General features: G+C 49.1%; 1 protein-coding gene across 2 annotated transcripts; it reads left to right on the top strand.

Annotated features, from left to right (window-relative positions):
* The first annotated feature begins 102 nt into the window (after positions 1-102).
* Positions 103-19,134, top strand: LOC122363278 (protein henna-like). 2 transcript variants are annotated; one of them, XM_043332358.1, is made up of 8 exons: positions 103-333; positions 4,522-4,644; positions 5,873-6,047; positions 16,642-16,810; positions 17,050-17,246; positions 17,573-17,835; positions 18,185-18,414; positions 18,630-19,134. In XM_043332358.1, exons 1-8 carry the CDS (start codon positions 211-213, stop codon positions 18,787-18,789), a joined length of 1,440 nt encoding a protein of 479 aa, XP_043188293.1. In that variant the 5' UTR covers positions 103-210; the 3' UTR covers positions 18,790-19,134. The 2 variants fall into 2 exon arrangements, with proteins under 2 accessions (XP_043188293.1, XP_043188294.1); XM_043332359.1 differs by lacking the exon at positions 103-333 and adding an exon at positions 1,362-1,656.
* The last annotated feature ends 2 nt before the right edge of the window (positions 19,135-19,136 follow it).

The following is a 19,136-nucleotide window of genomic DNA, read 5'->3' on the forward strand; positions in this document are numbered from 1 at the left end:
CGCCTCCGCCGCTCCGCGCCGCAGGACGGCCGCATACGATCAGCAGGACCGGCCGTCCGGCCGACTGGCCCCGCGGCGGGCGGCGACCGGCCGGCAGCGCGTTCGTTGCGCACTCGCCAGAGCCCCATCGGCTGCAGGCGCCGTCAGGCTCGGAGACGATCCCGCCGCACACTACAGACCGTGACCGCAGGTTCACAGAGGTTATCAGCTATGGAGAGCAGCGGGTCCAAGAAGCGAGCTGGAGGAGCGTCCGAAGAGCAGGACATGCTCATCAAGAAGACCAAGATGACGGACAAGGAGCTGGACGAGATGAAGCGCAGCCACCCGAATCAGGTGAGACTGTGGCACGTAGAACAGCACTATATTGCCGAGTTATTTGCTTGTTAATTCTTCTTTTTTCGTTCTTGAGATGTGACTTCATGTGCATTAGGTACTTTCTTTATTCGTTAAACTTTTGCACGATTTCTTGCGACATATACCTAATTTGCAAGCAGAACAATTATTTCCCATTGACATGACGGGTCGGCGTTTCGTAAGATAATACTAAAATAAACGGCTAAAAACCTGTAAGTCCTATATCTAGGTAGCTTTTATTGCCAATAACTTCCTCATTATACTTTTTAGCTGTTTCTAAGCGGCCTTCTTCAAGGCCATATCGTTTTACGATATCCTGTTCGTACAGTCTCCGGCCAACGAACTCCTTTTAGTATTACGGCATCATTAACACGATTCCTCACGTAATACCACCTTCCCGTCTCCGAAACAGGCCTGCCTCGTCGGGACCGGGTGTTTCGACTCTCGCCGGGGGCGGGCCGGGAAGCCCGTGCGTTCAGCTGTGTGAGCCAAGTTACGCCGACCTTACATCACACAGGATCCATTACCTTCGACGAACGGTACACTGGGGCGGGGCCTGCCAAGTGCCACACGCTAATTACATGACGAGGTCAAACACAACTTTACAACAGATTCTGACCGACTGCAACGCACTCAGTAAGTAACCACAGGGAATATAATCTCAGCAACTCTGCGTAAGAGCGGTAGCTTTCTTACAGTGAAAACATTCACGAGGGTTATTTTCCAATCATTTCTATTTGCACGTGATTGAGCAAGCACCTAGCAGGCTCGAACACAATCAGCAATCAGCATGCAGCTGGCATAAGGCAGTCAGCACTGTCTCTCCTTCATTTAACTCCAGCACGCGACTGACGGTCCGGGGCCAAACCGAAACGCCGACCAAACACGCACCCCGCCACCCAAACAACAGCGCATGGGCCGTCCCCTGCGGCAGTCGCATTGCATCAGACATGTCCCGGGCCGCGGCGAGCCTTTAAAGTCGGTCGCCGATACCATCTATCGTTCAGCCTTTCCACACGGAGCGAGCCGGAGAGAGGTGTCGGCGTGCCCGCGGCGCTCGGCGGGGCAGCTCTGACGTCACTGGCCGGAGGAGGGTCGGCCGCGGATACGCACACGGCGCGGTGTCAGTATTGGTGGCGAGCCGGGGCGGGCGGCAGCTCGGGAGGCAGCTCAGCAGGAGGGAGTCACAGGCTCAGATCATCAGTCGCAGATATGAACGGAGGCACCAAGACGGCGGCGCCCAAGATGGAGTCACCGGCGAAGAAGCCGCGCAGGGCGACCACTTACGCGCACGAGAAAGAGGTGGGCTCAACGCACGAAGTCTGACTAAGGTCTGGTGTTGGGAGACAGGCAGATAACGGGCATTGTGCAATGTGGGTACTTACGTAACCCTTCCTTGTAGTCCAGTATGTTCTTCGCTCTTACCTGTAGCGAAACAGTCGCATTCGAGGTCTTGAGGATAGGATGCAATTCATCGGCGGCCGGCCGAATTCGTTCAACGATGGTGTCGGTGGCATGAAAACGAACACTCACGTCTTTTTTTGCAGCCAGCAGTCACTAAATGAAGTAGTTTAAACATCATATATATTTAGGCGGAGCTCATTAGTCTCTTTTATCTTTTTTGCGACAGATATCTTAACAAATTACCAAAAACGTTAAGCACATCATTTTTAAGAGCATATACCTAGACTCTAGAGATACATTTTTTGGCTGCAGCTCAAGTTTTGTTGCTGCCGCTATCAATTTCTAAGCCAAGAAACACCTCATTACGACAGACTGAGACCCATCTTATCTGCGAATGGGCATTTAATCTCATATTTTTAGACAATTGAAACAAAATTAGTTTTTCATCAGTCTTTCCGTCAAAGTTCGTACCATTTCATTGCATTCAAATAAAATTTTGTTAGTTCGTAAGGCGATTAACGTTTCATGTTTTCTTTTCTTGTCGTCCCCTTCTGGTACAGAATAGCTATACATGCAGGCAATATTTCTACCATTTTTAGCGGATTTTGTTCGTCAGACGTCATGGATCCATAATAACTTTAGATCGCTGGGAGGCTATGTTGATATATAAGATACTATTTAAAAGGTGGCCGCCAAAACATTCGCGAGCATCCAGCGTGTGGTAACCAAATGAACGAATAGCGTGATAAGTGATTAACCGTCTAATTGAATCCCTTCACCGCCTCCGGCCGCCAATCTACCTCCGAGCATGACAGCCCAACAGCATACAGGTGGAGCTAATTCCAGGCCAGAAGCGCGCCATGGCCAAACTCGGAACCAGCAGGTCAGCTGCCGTATTTGAGCTTGGCAGGCTAGGAAGAGCGGCTCAGATAAGCGACAGATTTCGGTGAAAGTAGGCTCACGGACCGAGAAAATAATCGAGATAAATTGAACAGCAAAGTCACACCAGAGCCTTGAGCTTTATGGATAAAACAGATACGAAATTAACGCAACCTATGCATTCCGGTGTACTGAAATTATGCCTTTCAAAGACCAAAACTGCTCGAACATATTTTACGTTGCGACAAAGCAACACTGAACGAACTATAGGCATAGCAAGTAGAAAAATGAAACATCGTAAATGGGTCCGCTTGTGAAGCGGACAGACACAATCCCCAACATGCGCATTTAAAACAGCCAAACTACTTCGCCTTGCGATTTATCGCCGGTTTATGCAGTGGTTCGGATTATACATTTCAATGGACACCCTGCATGACAGTGCCAGCATCTGGCATGACGCAAGGTCCTGTCGGTGCTGGCATCCTGGACTGAACACGATCGGACGACTCATGCCACAACCAAAGCCTCGGCTGGCTCGTCACAACACCTCGGCAGTCATCGCTGGGGGGTCCGGTCGGGCTTGTCGCCACAGCTCACCTTCAGGTCATCGCTGACAGAGAGATTCGGTCATCGAACACGGACTGACCCGGGCCAGGGCCGCCCGAAGGAGATAACTCACACCGTGAACACGGGTTCACGGGGGCTGGACATGGAGCGCCGCATCAGGTGCTCAGGCCAATCAACCCTGGCCTGCTTGGCATTGGGACGAATGGCTACCTCTCTCGTTTGGGCGAGATAAAATCCATCTCTTCTGACGCTAAAAGAGGTGGTGGTGGTAAAAACACGTCAGGAATCCGCGACAAAACGACCTTGACGAGATCTATCCAAAAACTGTTTGGGGTTTTCTAACAAAAACACGGAGTTTTTCGGCCAGAAACATGTCGATGGTAATTTTTTCACAAAATGGATGTAAGGCATTGAGTGCTAATGAAATGGCATTCCACTTCAAAGTTTAAACTCTTGTTTTTGATGACCGCGGGATAGAGATAGATTATCCCACACAAATTTGTCAATTTGGGTCAACTGTACCAACTCAGGCGAAGTCACCGTTTTCTGAGCCTGCTGGGTAGTAGAGACTCTCGTCCTCATCCTGCACCTTGGATCCGCCTATTTGCGGCCTTGGATCCGCCTATTTGTCGCCTCCTATTGACCTGAGACCAACATCCCAGCCCAGTCCTAATTCCTATGGATGCCGGCGCACTCATATGCGCTCCATATTAGTTCTCCTCAGGGCCGGGGCCGGCCCGTAAATGGAATAGGCTGCCTGACCACGTAATAACGCAGACGACAGCCCTAGCCGTAATGACACGGGCACTCCGTAGTGACACGACTACGAGCACTGACTGACACCGGGACGAGGTCGACACCGCTGTCTGTTGTACAGGAACCAGGAATGACACTGAATGACGACAGCGACGCTGGCATTAACACTATTACCGACTGCAGTGGCGGATCCAGGGGGGGGGGCAAAATGGGCATTTGCCCCCCCCCCCCAAACGGCATAATCTTAACATTACGCCTATGGACGATGCATGGAAAGAATCGATAAATTGTTATGGTTTGCCCCCCCCCCCCCCCCCAAAAAAAAAACTCTGAGCTGGATCCGCCTCTGACCGACTGCGGCACTTGCATTTAAACTGACAATCGGATGACACCGATACTCTGAGAAGTGACCAAAGGTTCTAACACTAACATAAAATTGATTATTGATCATTGACTGACACCAAACCACACCCACACAGACCTTTACTGCTTCCCTGCCAAGTTCAGTGGGAGCTCTACTTTATTTATAACCTGACGATGACTGTGTGACTCTGGTTGCAGCCGATTCTGAAGGAGGGTGGCAACTACATCATCGAGGGCCTCGACTCGGATAAGCTCGTCACCATCACGTTCTCGATGAGCCACGAGAGCGGCTCGCTGGCCGAGGCGCTCGACATCTTCAAGGTGGGTTCATGAACATTCAGCTTGATTGCTAGCCCGTCATCTACACGCACGCTAACACGGTTAACGGTGCCGTTCTCGTGTATAGGGATACGGTAGCTGTAAAAATAATCATTCTGTCTTGCTCCGCCGTGAGACTGAAAGTAAAACAGATTATTGGCAGTTGGCACAGATCAGTAGCGGCGGAACACCTTCAATTAAGGGGGGGGGGGCACTGCCGACTTTTGGTCCCATTCTTTCCATGCAACGCCCATGGGGCTAATAGATCTTACGTGTCCTCTGGTTCCACCGATGACCTTAATAATGACCATAAGGCCAATACCTATGCCCAATACATATGCCGCTCCTATGCCGCTATGGCCAATACCTATGCCGCTCATTATGAGACGGATTTTAAGCAAGTCGCTGGTCGCGAATGTGACGGATGCAGTCACCGAGTGACATAAAATTGTCTATGTGGAGACGGGCTATCGCGTACCAAACACCAAATGGTAAAACACCATGCAGACGCCAAACAACCAACAGCTGATGAAATATGAATGCGGGATGTACTTTATGCTATTCACTTCTTCACTCGGCTGAATCATGAAATTCACTCCCTGTTATCAGCACTCGGCCAAACACGAGGCCCATTATAATCACTAATCAGCGGCTGCAAAGAAATGTGGCGCCTTTCGCGGAGTGGTGCGCAGTAGGCGAGCCGGGGGCTCGGCAACAGTCGCCAGCTCTGATTGGGTGCCTGGGAGGACCGGCGGCTCTGATTGGTCGACACGGAGGCGTGTCTGACCGGCGGTCATGTCTGACCGCTCCTCTGTCGGGATGTTTTTGCCAGAGGCAGGCGCCGAAACCTGTTTGACTGCGCCGGTCCGGGGAGGTATCGCGGCGATCGCTGCTGTCCGCTGACCGGCCGGCAGGGCCAGGACGGGATGATAGCCGGAGAGGGACACGGAGGGACAGGGAGGAGGCGTTTTCAGGGCCCACTGATGGCACCGGGCGAGGGCAGTCGTACCCATCAAGGATCTATCACTGTCGAGAGATCCATTTCCGACCTTTTCAGACTGTCTCCACGATTGGTCATAAAGTAGAAAACCGTTCAAAAAACTACCCGGTGATCAAGGATAAGCATGTTTTTACAACCTAGATGGCTGATCATAAAGAACAAAAACCGACTATCAGGCATGAAAAGCTCACTGCGGAAGGGCTTTAACCCGGCTCGTTTTTCGTTCGGCAGAGACACAAGGTGAACCTAGAGCACATCGAATCGCGCTCGTCACATCGCAGTGACGAGTACGAGTTTATCATAGAAATCAACACCGAGGCACCCACCGTCGGCAAGGCACTGGAGGAGCTCAAAGACAAGTCCTCCTACTTCCAGATCATCTCGAGAAACTACAAAAACAACGCAGGTAAGACCAAAAAGGGGGACAGTCGTAGTAGCTTACCGTTGAATTCAGAATTTCTAATAAGCTTTCGGACATACGCAAAAACATCGACCTATCCATGCTTGTCTCTATGTAGAAGAGAAGAGGAAGCATAGATATGATAAAAAGGGTGAAATTCTAATCACGCTCTATTGGTGACGGGAAATCATAAGGAGAGGGGTGAAGGGGATTATGAATTATCATGCTTTTTAATGATAAATGCAGGAAGCGTAACGGCAGCGAATCGAATGTTAGATCTATCGTGACCATTAAGATCGTCTCAAAAAAAGATTTCTGGTGATACGGGAACTGAACATAAGCCGTTAAACGTCCGACTAAGCTTGGACCGGCGCAATATTTATCATTCTTGGTCCTCCGATTTACATTATCCTAGCATGACCTTTCCGCTTCAAGAAGAGATCACCGAGACGTTTCGATGGAACGTTTGGTTACTTTACGGCTCTGTTCTGCTCGATAGCCCACCAAGTAAATGGGACGAGTGAGCCTCCTGAATATTCCAAAACACCCCAGGCCAGCGATAATATGGATTACCTCATAGGTTTGGCCGAAGGCAGCGGTGAAATCACACAGATCGCTCTTATGGCGTCAGGGTTTCCCGACCTTTGGAACACCCATTTCTTACGCAGCCTATTTTTAACAACAAAGGAACCCGCCACGCTGATTAGCATGGTAACAAAATCGATTGGATGAAAACGACTGAAAGGAGTACCTATGTAGATATCCAGCGACGTTTTATACATTCTGAAAAGTACTTTAAACCGTGTACATACAATTCAAGTAATAACTATAAAACGGTCTAAAAATATTAATTTCAGCACTTAACCCGCGCACCGACGGGGGTCTGCGCCAACTTCGTACCGACGGGGGGGGGGGGGGGTGGATGACCGCCCCCCCCCCCTGAGATCTCGAGAACGAAGCAAGATAGCGACAAGCGGTAAACGGCAAGGGATACGCACGGACAAGGTCTACAATTTTTACAAAGGTCATTTTCAGGTCAGGTCAAAGATGACGTCACAGGGGTCAAAAAAGTCAAAATGGCGGCGCTAGGTATAGGGAGAGTTTTTCTCGAATAACTTTCGAACTAGTCAATATAGGAACAGATTAAGGGCATCATCGTGATCCTCTCGTCAATCCGCATCGAATGATATATATGTTGACCTCGAAAGGTCAAGGTCAAAGGTTGACCTCAGGTCACGTGACCTAGAGGTCATCATGTATATCATTCGATGCGCCTTGACGAGCTGAACACAATGAAACCATCCGCGCGGCTGTATCTTGTTCCTGTACGGAGTTATTGTAAAAAAAACCGCTGGTGACCTTTGATGACGTCACATGACCTTACAGCTGCCCAACAGCAAAACAGACCTCAAGGTAGTGAAGGTTGATCGTATATGAGGTCATGTATGGTTTATGGGGCCATTCCGACCCGTTTTAGTGGTAAAAACAGGGAGTTGATTTTTCCCCCATTGACTTATAATGGGGAGGTCGAGAAATTGACCTGACCTTAGGTCATCGATATCAAAATTCCGAGATAGACAAATTGTAGCTACTAATGACCTTATAACATCCTGCGACTTTCAAAGGCCTCCGACATCTACTGTAGCTCTGGCACGGTGACAAAGTTGCAAAAAAAGTAACTTGAGGTTGGGTCATTCAAAGTGACCTGGTGACCTGACCTTAAAAGTTAGGAGGTTCAAACTTGCACACCATGTGTAAAATTGATGAGAGAATAGTCGTACCAAATTTCGCGGCGCGTACCGCTATTCGCAAAAACCTCAGGGGGGGGGGCGGATATCCGCCCCCCCCCCCCGTCGGTGCGCGTGTTAAGTGTCCGTTGCCCGTCCCCGTCGACAACCTATAACCGACTATGGCCAGAGTTGAAGGACGTTTGGAACGGTGGCCAGCGAAAGGGTTTAGCGAATGACATGCCCTCGGTTCTGTCTGAGAGAGCGGATGACGACGGAAAATTATAGGTGCCGACGCCGTCCTGGGGCAATGACGGTCAGAGAGATCGAATAGTTCGCAGACTGACCCCAGGGAGATCTGAAACGGGCCTTCTCCGAGAGACTTGCGAAGTTAAAACGGCCACTCGCTCTCGACGAAACCTATGGAGAAATGTACTGGTGAGACGGGAGTCCTGATTATGCGGCCGGGGGCGCGAGCGGCGGTGACCTTAGACGGGTTATGGCCCAGCGAGATCGCGCACGGGTGCCGGGGAAGCTGGAAATGAAAGTACGAAAAGTGACGGTCCACACAGGTCGGAGTGCAGTTGATTCGGCTAACCATTCATTGTCAAGTAATTATCGGTACAGAGAAAAGGAAGAGGATCCTGGAAAAATATAAATTTCTGGGCTGTGAACCTCAGACCACAGCCGACACGTTCATTGCCATCCCAAAACACCTAGATTCGTCGGTGTCTCTTGGATAAGACGGCTGGCTTTTTGTTGCTCCGTCTTCGTGAAGTGTCTATTTGGTCAATTTATACAGGACATGCTCGAATTGTGATCCATTATGAAGAGCGTTTAATAATCTTCCAGAGGCCGCAATATCGGATAGTAATTCAGTGTAACCTTTGAGGTATCTGATTTCTAATTTCGATATTTTTTTATACATTTTTGGCTACATCTTCGCATTTTTGTCGCCTCAGCCAAAAGCAACTTTTTTGTTCGGAAGCACGTGCGATTTTCTGAATGCTGACACTGAAGAACTTGATGCAACAGCAAGCATGAGCATCATTATCAACGAGTTGTTGTGCTACATGCTGTGCAAGGTTGATAGCGTGCCACTTGATGTTATCGTTAAATTGGTAAGTGAGAGTTTCTCGGATGAAGAAGTGGAAGCTGCCAAGGACATTTTATGCGATCATGTGGACGAGTCTGTGAGAGTGGGAACCAGACGTGGTCAGAATAAGAAAAAGATGTATATTGAAGGCATCGCGAAAATGATTTTTGAATGTGACAGAGGAAGTCTTCCTAAGTTTGTTGCCCTCGATTTGGCCAGGCTGCCTCCGATCACCGTGGATAGCATCGATATAAGCTCTCTTATGCGCAAACAGCAGTTGATGGATGTCGAGATGGCCACAATGAAAGATATGATCCATGATATCTTGAAGGTCACGGCTGATACCTCGAAAAGGGTAGAAGATGCAATCTTGAAGCGTTCTGTTGAGAACTCGTGCAAGGGGACGGTGGATGCCACAATTCAGTGTCCTGCTGAGCCGACCCCTACGACTACTGCACCGACACAGCCTAAGACTTACGCTGATGCTGTCCAGAACGTGAATAAGACCCCCTCTGGTGACGAAGAAGGCTGGTCCACGGCGAATCGGTCCAAAAGAGGTACGCCCAAGAAGAGGGGAAGTCCTCCTACACAGGACCAGCGCGCCATTGGTGCAGGAGCAGGTGCACCGGCTGCTTCTTCCTCTGCCGTCACGGGCGCAGTTTCTGCTGTCAAGCCGTCCCATCAGTCCAACGCCGTCATAGGAACGCGGAAAGCCGGGCCCATCAAAGCAGTATCGACCGTCAGACGGTTCTCCATGTTCATCTCACGACTGCAACCAGGTACTGGGGAGGATGCTGTGACCTCTTATGTTCTGCAGCAGACTGGGGCGGAATCTGCTTCTTCCGAGAAGTTGCCTACTCGTTTTGATAGCTATGAGTCGTACCATGTAGAGCTCATCAATCCGCCCATAGGTTTAAATGTGTTGGATCCTCAGCTGTGGGCACAAGGACTTGTCATAAGGCGCTTTTTCCGTAAACGAGTAGCCCTGGGTACGTCTCAGGAGGGTCCGTGAGTTTATTAGTCAGTGCCTGTGCCATGATGTCTGTCAGTCAAATTCTTTCGGTAATTTTCATCACTTCATTTGCGATGCTTAAAATCAGTTCTTACAATTGTCAGTCTTCCAAGCGTAATTTTGGAGGCATTAAGAAAATGTGTGATATGTCTGACATTGTTTTCGTGCAGGAGCATTGGCTGCTTCCATCAGATCTGGTGTCCCTCAATCATATTCACAATGACTTCTTTTCTTTTGGCTTGTCATCCATTGATCCATCTGCTGGGTTGTTAAAAGGCCGGCCTTATGGTGGTGTAGCTGTGCTCTGGCGCAACAGTCTGGCCTCTCATGTTAAGCCCGTGAGCTATGATGATGACCGAATTGTGGGGTTAGAGTGTGACTTTGATAACGTCAAAATTCTTCTCGTTGGTGTATATTTGCCCTATAACACAAGCAATAATTTTGACAGTTATGTATATCATTTGGGTAAGTTGAGGAGCATAATTGATGATTTTGATTCTCAGCACGTTTGCGTATTGGGTGATTTCAACGCAGACGTGGTCCAAGGATCTGAGTTTGGCAATGAGCTAGGACCTTTTTGTTGTGATTCGGGATTAGTGATCGCCGATGTTCAGTGTCTTCCCTATAACTCTGTCACGCATATTAATGATGGTAATGAAGTGGAATCTTGGTTGGACCATGTCATCTGCACGAAGGGTTTTCTTGCCCTTATTAATGATATAAAAATTGATTATTCCATTCAAAGCTCCGATCACTTTCCGATATCGGTTAGCGTCGATATTAAGCTGGCTCTTAATGATCGCAACAGTCATGGTGCGTTACAGGAAGGAAAATGGGTGGTATAGTCCGTTTTTCTTATCTTTAGACTTCACTCCAAGATGTGCAGATAACTTAGCACGTGACGTCACACAATTTGATAATAAAAATCAAGCGTCACGCTCATTGCCACTGGCTCTAAAAGCGAACACACCATATGTCTGCTGTGTATCAAGGAAATCTGAGACTTTTATATATCTTTTGAAATTTATATCCATTCGTATACAATAATATGCAATGCTCTCAAAACTTCGGCAAGGAAAACCGATCGGTGCACAAGCGAGACAAGTGGTTTATAATGTTTACCAATATTTTATTCGAAAGAAAGATGAATACCTCAAGCAAGGTGATGAGAGTGCAGCGGCTAGCATTAAAGGGACCCTCCCACCTTCAAAAAAGTTAATGAACTGGCATGAAAGTGATGTCGCTCGGTTCAGAAAGAGCAAAAACGAATATCTACCAAATTTCATCGAAAAATATTCACCGGTTTTCAAGATATTAGACTTTTACTTTTGTTTACTTTTTGGGATCTCCGCTGTTCCTAGCGACTTTATTTGAAAGTGCGGCATTTGTTGCGCGCAAAGCAGCATATACCACCGCGTGCTACAAAACGTTTTAGTCAAACATTTAACGGACGTTCGAAAGCCTGATGACGTCATCAGATTCCCGTAATGGTTAAGAGATAGGGACCACGCTGGTCCCACCCTGCAAGTAAAAGGAAGAAATTTCTTGAACACCATAAAGCTGCGGGGGTTGCGACCAGGATAAATGGTGGTTTCTGAGCCTGGCCGCAAACTTGGCTATCTCAACTCAAAACTAATGTTAAGGTGGGAGGGTCCCTTTAACGTAGCGAAGGAGACCAGCTCTGCTACTGGAGTGTCGATTGCCTCTGTTAATGCATTCAAGAGTGGAATAGAGACACATGGATGCCAGTCTCCAGCCCGCCAGCGCCCTAACAGGGGGCCACGCGAGTACTTCGACGAGTTTGACCAGTGCGCGTTCAGAAGAATGGTGCATGCCATGTACCTGGAAGGGAAAAAGGTCACTTTGGACACCATTAGAGCGGCAGTTCAGGACAAGTTCGAGCAGACTATCTCGCGCTCAACCATACGAAAGCAGCTGTTCCAAATAGGATTCAAGTTCCGACAAGTGAACAACCGAAAGCTGCTGGTTGAAAAACCTCAGGTGGTGGCAGCCCGGAACGCGTTCCTGAGACGCATTCGGAAGATTAGAAGCTCCGACCCAGAGCGCACTATAGTGTACTTGGACGAGACCTGGTATAACCAGTTTGATATGCGAACGGTCGCGTGGTTGGACAGTGACGACGTGGCCGGCCATAAGCCAGTGACAGGGAAGGGCAAGCGCCTAATCATAGTCGATGCTGGCTCGGACAGCGGCTTCACCCCAGGAGCATTCATGTGTATGAGGACGGACGGCAAGTCTGCCGACTATCACACGTCTATGAACGCGAGCTGTTTCGAGGACTGGTTTCGACTCCAACTTCTGCCGAACCTGCCAGCGAATAGCGTGATCATTATGGATAACGCCTCGTATCATTCAAGATGTGCTAACAAGGCACCTACAGCTAGCTGGAGGAAGGAAGCGATCCAAGAATGGCTGCGGGTACATGATGTCAATCCTGATCCGGACTTGCGGAAGGTCGAGCTTCTTGAGCTGGTTCGCCCTCTGAAACAGACACGCGAGTATGTGTTGGACAAGGTGGCACAGGAGGCCGGTCATGAAGTACTGAGGTTGCCCCCATATCATTGCGACCTCAATCCGATTGAAATGGTTTGGGCAAACATGAAGACGCACGTCCGCCAGTTCAACAACACTGGGCATCTGAATGACGTGGAAAGGCTGCTGCTGGATAGCCGAGACGCCGCGCCACCGGACTTGTGGCGAAACTGCTGCCGCCACGTGCGAGAACTGGAAGAGGTGTACTGGCGAGCAGATGGTATGATGGAGGACATCGAGCCAGTGATCGTGTCACTTCAGGATTCGAGCAGTGACGACAGTGACAGTGAAAGTGATTGAGGGCGCATGGGACCTACGATGGCTTCGGTGAACCAAACATACCCAATATACGAGTACGACTCCTGTGTTTCCTGTCTTTTGTAATTTGTATTACGAGTTACTGGTGGTAGATTTGTAGACACTAGCGGGTAATACGAGCAAAACATGTCATCACATTGAAATAGTATGTATATTTGTTAATTTCGATCAATGCTGCATTCATCGCTAAACACACGCTCATATAGCCAACTCGTGTTGGTAGCCTGCGCCGCTGAACACGCATGTCCTGCGGGTTGCCTACCTCCACAGGCATAATTCATCTCCGCCTCTCGTCACGCAGTCTAACCCGTCCACATGATACTTCGTGAGGATTACAACGTCACAGTCAATACTATCGAAAACGCGTTCACTCGAATGTCTGCGATAGCGAACCACAAACCAAGTGCTTCACGACAGTCGCCAGAACTTGTTACGAGCCACACGCCGAGCTCCTTCAAGAATTTCCTTGCATTGGGTCCGCACTCGCAGTCGCACGCACCTGCGGTTTCAAAAAACTTCGGCTGGAACCAAGCCCTATAGGTCTTGAACTAAAGTCACTGATGATGACTTGTGTCCATTTGCAGAATAGTTCATTTCCAAGTGATATTCGCTTTTATAGGTACCCTTTAATTCATCGGATCGATAGTTCGGTTAGCATACCAAACTTTATCCAACTTAATTTTTGTAGCAGGTAGGTATAAGTACCTACCTATTTATGTAATACACATTTGTGAGACTACAAATCTGCACTTGCCGCACCCAAGAGCGCCACTCTCCAGGCTTCAAGGCAATATTTTCTGTTTCCGAAGGGCTTGATTTTTTCTAAGCCATGCTTTGTCTCGTGCATATCTTGCGAAACATCTTGGAGTGAAGTCTAAAGATAAGAAAAACGGACTATAGATTGGGATTCCCTTGGTCCGGACGATTTCCGTGCATTCACTTCTTCTGTGGAGTCTGCCCTATCTCGCATCAATATCCCACGTCACTTACTGGAATGTGATAATTGCTCTATAGCTGATCACTGTACTTTCGTTGACAAATATTACAATGAAATTATTGCATGCATTCAACAAGCCTCTCAAGCTACAATATCGAGGAATCTAGGGGTTACGAAGAAGCGTAATATTCCTGGTTGGAGTGAATTTGTTGAGGAAAGCCACGTCCTGCTCAGTGATGTTTACTCTCTGTGGGCCCTGGTCGGCAAGCCCCGGGATGGTTACATTTACTTACAGCTTCGATTGGCACGAGCGCGATTCAAATATGCTTTACGGTTTTGCCTTCGGCATGAAAAAGAATTGAGAGCGAAGTCCCTAGCAGACAAGCTCACACGTAATCCTTATAGTTTAGCAGCATTTTGGAAAGAGGTGCGGAAACTTAATGGTAGTGCCCCTCTTGCTCATTCGATTAATGGCATTTCGGGGTGTGACAATATTGCTTCAATGTGGCGAGATCACTTTTCAGAGATACTGAATAGCGTGAGCAGCGTTGATCGTAAAGAATTTGTTCTTCAGGAGTTTCGTGAGAGAAACCATCAGTTTGTGTGTATTTCTGTCCCTGAAATCATCGAGTCAATCCGGGAATTATCTTGTGGTCGCTCTATAGTGGTAATGATGGGCTCAGTGCTGAGCACTTTAAATTTTCCGGTGTCTCCAGCGCAGTGCATTTATCTTTGTGTTTTTCCATGATGGTAAAGCATGAATATGTTCCACAAACATTTTCAAAAGTTGTACTTACACCCATCGTAAAGGATAAGTCGGCAAAGCTGTCAGATAAGGACAATTATCGCCCAATAGCTGTAGCCAGTGTAAGTTCCAAGATTCTTGAAAGGGTCATTCTGAAACGCTGTGATAGACAACTTGCGACTGGACACCATCAGTTTGGCTTCAAAAAGGAACATTCAACCGACATGGCTATATATGCCCTTAAAGAAATAAGTGACTATTATCTGCGAAATAGAAGTCCGGTATTTGTATGCTTTCTCGATGCACGGAAGGCTTTTGACCGAGTCAACCACTGGAAGTTATTTTCTATACTTCTAGAGAGGAAAATTGATGTGAGTCTTGTGAAGTTTCTTTCTTCGTGGTACGAGACTCAACAATTTTATGTTTTATGGGGTGGCTTGTTATCCGAAGGGTTTACGGTGACAAACGGGGTAAGGCAAGGTGGGATATTATCTCCATATCTGTTTAATGCGTACACTGATGGTCTATCGACGCTTCTTGATCGGAGTGGTGTTGGGTGTCATTTTCAAGGTAGTGTAAATCATTTATATTATGCTGATGACATGGTCCTGCTATCCCCTTCATCATATGGACTGCAGAAAATGTTGAATGTCTGTGATTCCTATGCAATTGAGCATGATATCAAATTCAACACTAGAAAGACTGTTTGCATGAAAATATGTCCTAAGTTATTTCGTGATCTCTATGTTCCTACTATCTCGCTTGGTGGCTGTGCTTTGAAATTCGTTGACTCTTACAAGTATCTTGGGTATCAACTCAGCAATGTGGACTCTAGAGTCGATGACTTAGAAATCCGACAGCAATATCGTAATCTTTGTTGCCGTGCTAATACGATCAGTCGCAAATTTGCCATATGTTCATACTCGGTTAAGAAATATTTGTATGACGCCTATTGTTCAAATGTCAGTTGCATGCATTTGTGGCACTCGTTTCATGTGTCTGTTCTGAAGAAATTTAAAGTGTGTTTTAACAATGCTGCTAGGATGTTATTTGGCTATGACAGGTTCTGCAGTGCTTCGAACATGTTCGTTCAAGAATGCTTGCCCGGCTTTGATGCCTTGTGCCGAAAATCAGTGTGGAACTTTATGACGCGCCTTCAGTGTTCCTCTAATCAATCATATTTACATTGTTCAACAGTGACCTGGCTGTGACTTCCTCGATAAGGAAGGCATGGCGGCAATGTCTGTATTTAAGTTGAGGGTCTTATGACCTCTCATGATTCTTTATGGACCTAGAGTCTGCTAATAAAGGGATCTCTCTCTCTCTCTCTCTCTCTCTCTCTCTCTCTCTCTCTCTCTCTCTCTCTCTCTCTCTCTCTCTCTCTCTCTAGGTTTCAAAAGCCCTTTTTTTTCTAGCAAGCAGTCAATCGAACCAATCGAACTATCGAACTCTGTCTTACAATCGAGTATGTCAACAAAGTTGCCCACACAGCCGTTGATGTTGATCCTGTCCAGTAACAGTCCCCGGTCACAGGTGTCACCTGGTCGAACTGCCCCATGGCCTCTCCTGTCTTCTCCAGCCCAGCATCCAGCGGCGCCATCCGACACCTGTCATAAATTCCCCCGCCAAGGTCGGACAGACTGCTGCGCACGACGCCGCCGACTGTTGTTAGGCAGCGTCCCGCTAGGTGTATTGTGTAATGTGTATCCGCCATTGGACGCATCCTCACAGCTGTGTATAAACTAGTGGGCCATCCAGAAATATGGACGACCAAATGAATTCCGACCGGTAGAAACAGGTTGGCTTTATGATTCCAAAACTGACCCAAACTTTTGTCGTCACCGCCCTGCACCGTGCACGAGACGGTCCAAGAGCATAATAATATTATTCATCCGTTCGTTTTTATCCTCAGAGCCAACCCATCGCCATTCTCATCTCATGGTCGCATTAACATGTTCTGGGCTGACGGTAGTCCCCACAAAGAAAACCGAAGAGGCCGGGCGAATTCCAATACGATCATATCCTTGATCGCTGTACGCATATGATTTAGCAAGACCTTCTAGCAACAAAGATGCTTCTGAATCCTGGATTTGGATCGTGTGTCAGGTCATGCGCTACCGCATGACCTGACCCGCCGGCCGACATCGCGACTCGCGATGCCGCAGCTCGCCCTAACCCGTGACCTGACCTCTGACCTGCCACGCTCTTACAGCCGCCGGCGTGGTGCCGTGGTACCCTCAGAAGATCGCCGACCTGGACAAGTTTGCCGACCAGATTTTGTCGTACGGCTCTGAGCTGGATGCCGATCACCCGGGCTTCACCGACGCCGAGTACAGGAGGCGCAGGAAGGAATTCGCAGACATCGCCTACAACTACAAACAGTGAGTCCCCTGGCTTAGCGGGGCCCGGCCGGATTGAAGCAGACGGACATACTGTGGAGCCAAAACTACGGCATACACTGTGCAGTAAAATATCTTATAACTCATATCAATTCGTACAGCTTCTAAGAAATACATACCAGGTCAGGAAAACAGCCGAGTGCAGCGCGAAAATATCTCGATACCGATCACGTGTCAACCGACCCCGTGAACTTACCTCTGCCCCATCGTGTCTCCCTCAGCGGCACGCCGATCCCGCGCGTCGAGTACAGCAAGGAGGACGTGGAGACCTGGGGCAAGGTGTACCGCCGGCTGACGGAGCTGTACCCCACGCACGCCTGCAAGGAGCACAACCGCGCCTTCCCGCTGCTGATCGAGCACTGCGGCTACCGGGAGGACAACGTGCCCCAGCTGCAGGATATCTCAGACTTCCTCAGATGTAAGGATCACCTGTAGGGTGGAGCGTTATTGGGCTTAAGTGGCGTTACGGGGTGGTATGATTACAACGATTCGGCCCTTCGTGGGGCGTTTGCCGTTTACACTAATCGCGAGCACTTTCGAGTGAAGTGACAAATTCCGGAAGTGACTTGAAAATAAAAGATCATTGACCGACAGATCATTAGATGTTAGGAATTAAAGGTGACAACAAGGAGCCTTTACCGCGGCCAAATCAATCCGCTGAACTCCTTTGAGACTTTCACATCCGGCCTCTACCAAGAACGAGTACAACCCCTCGTATATTAACTCCTCCCGTCTCTCTCACAGCGTGCACCGGCTTCACCCTGCGCCCGGTCGCCGGGCTGCTCTCGTCTCGCGACTTCCTGGCCGGCCTGGCGTTCCGTGTGTTCCACTCCACCCAGTACATTCGCCACCCGAGCCGGCCCTTCTACACACCCGAGCCAGACGTGTGCCACGAGGTGCTGGGACACGTGCCACTGCTGGCCGACCCCAGCTTCGCCCGGTTCAGCCAGGAGATCGGGCTGGCCTCGCTCGGCGCGCCCGACGAGTACGTCGAGAAATTGGCCACGGTGAGTTGTTCCAGCTGGATTGGGAAGGACGGGGTAGGGAGGCGACAGGATAGAATGGAAAGGAAGGGCTCTGTCCGATCTGATGTCATTCGGGAGCAAGGGGAGGCGAGGGAGGACATTCTGATACCTGGCCCAGGATTGTCTGCTGACCACCAGGAATACAAATTGGGACAATAACCGTGTCGGAAAGTTGCTTTTGAAATAGGAAACTCTTAAATGATTCATTACAAGGATGTCATCAAAGAACGGTCAAGAGTGACCAGTGCATCGGTGGCGATTCGCTTCCACCTCGTTTCCATAGTGTTCGGCCAATCAATGTTCTAACGCTCTCCCTTGGTTCCGCCTCCAGTGCTACTGGTTCACGGTCGAGTTCGGCCTGTGCCGCCAAGAGGGCGAGCTGAAGGCCTACGGCGCCGGTCTGCTGTCCTCATTCGGCGAGCTCGAGTACTGCCTCTCGGACAAGCCCGAGGTCCGCGAGTTCATGCCGGAGAAGACTGGCGTACAAAAGTACCCCATCACCGAGTACCAGCCCGTCTACTACGTGGCCGACAGCTTCGACGACGCCAAGGACAAGATGATGTGAGTGAATAGGAAAAGAACTGAATTCGATCGTCCAGATACATGCAACAACACATTTACAACTTTTCACTCGTTCTGAAAGCAATCGCTCAACTTTTGATCCAGGGTCTTTGGATGCGGGCAGTTAGAACATACATGTTTTCGACTCAAATTGGTGTTCTCCAGGTTATGAATCGTTCTCCCAGTGACTGACGACCTCTCTGTATCTCCCGCAGCAACTTCGCGGCGACGATTCCGCGTCCGTTCTCCGTCCGTTACGACCCGTACACCCAGCAGGTGATCACCCTGGACACGCGGCCCCAGGTGGAGGAGCTCATCCGCGACATCAACTCCGAGATGAAGGTCCTCCTCGACGCCATCAACAAGTTCCGCTAGCCGCGCCACGCGCAGCGGTACAACCCACAAACTCTGGTGTGTGTAATACTCGGTAGATGGCGCGCAGGTGCGAGGCAAAGTTCCGGCGCGGCGGTGCGCGGGTCGGTGTCTTGTGGAGTGCCAGCGTTGTAATGTTTTAGTGTAGACTGAGGTGTCTGTCGTCTGTGAGATCTGAGATATGGTCAAGATTGTGTCGGTAGCGCGGCAGTGCGGCCGATTTTTTTTTTTTTTTAATGTGGTATGAGGCGATTTGCGCTGGGCGCCGCCGAAAGAGTTGCCGTTCACACGAAGGGCAGGGCTGGGGCCGCATGCAATGTGTACATACATATACATTATACAACATCGGA

The sequence above is a fragment of the Amphibalanus amphitrite genome, unplaced genomic scaffold, assembly GCF_019059575.1.
Source record: "Amphibalanus amphitrite isolate SeventyFive unplaced genomic scaffold, NRLGWU_Aamphi_draft 000613F_arrow, whole genome shotgun sequence".
Classification (NCBI taxonomy): Eukaryota; Metazoa; Arthropoda; class Thecostraca; order Balanomorpha; family Balanidae; genus Amphibalanus; species Amphibalanus amphitrite.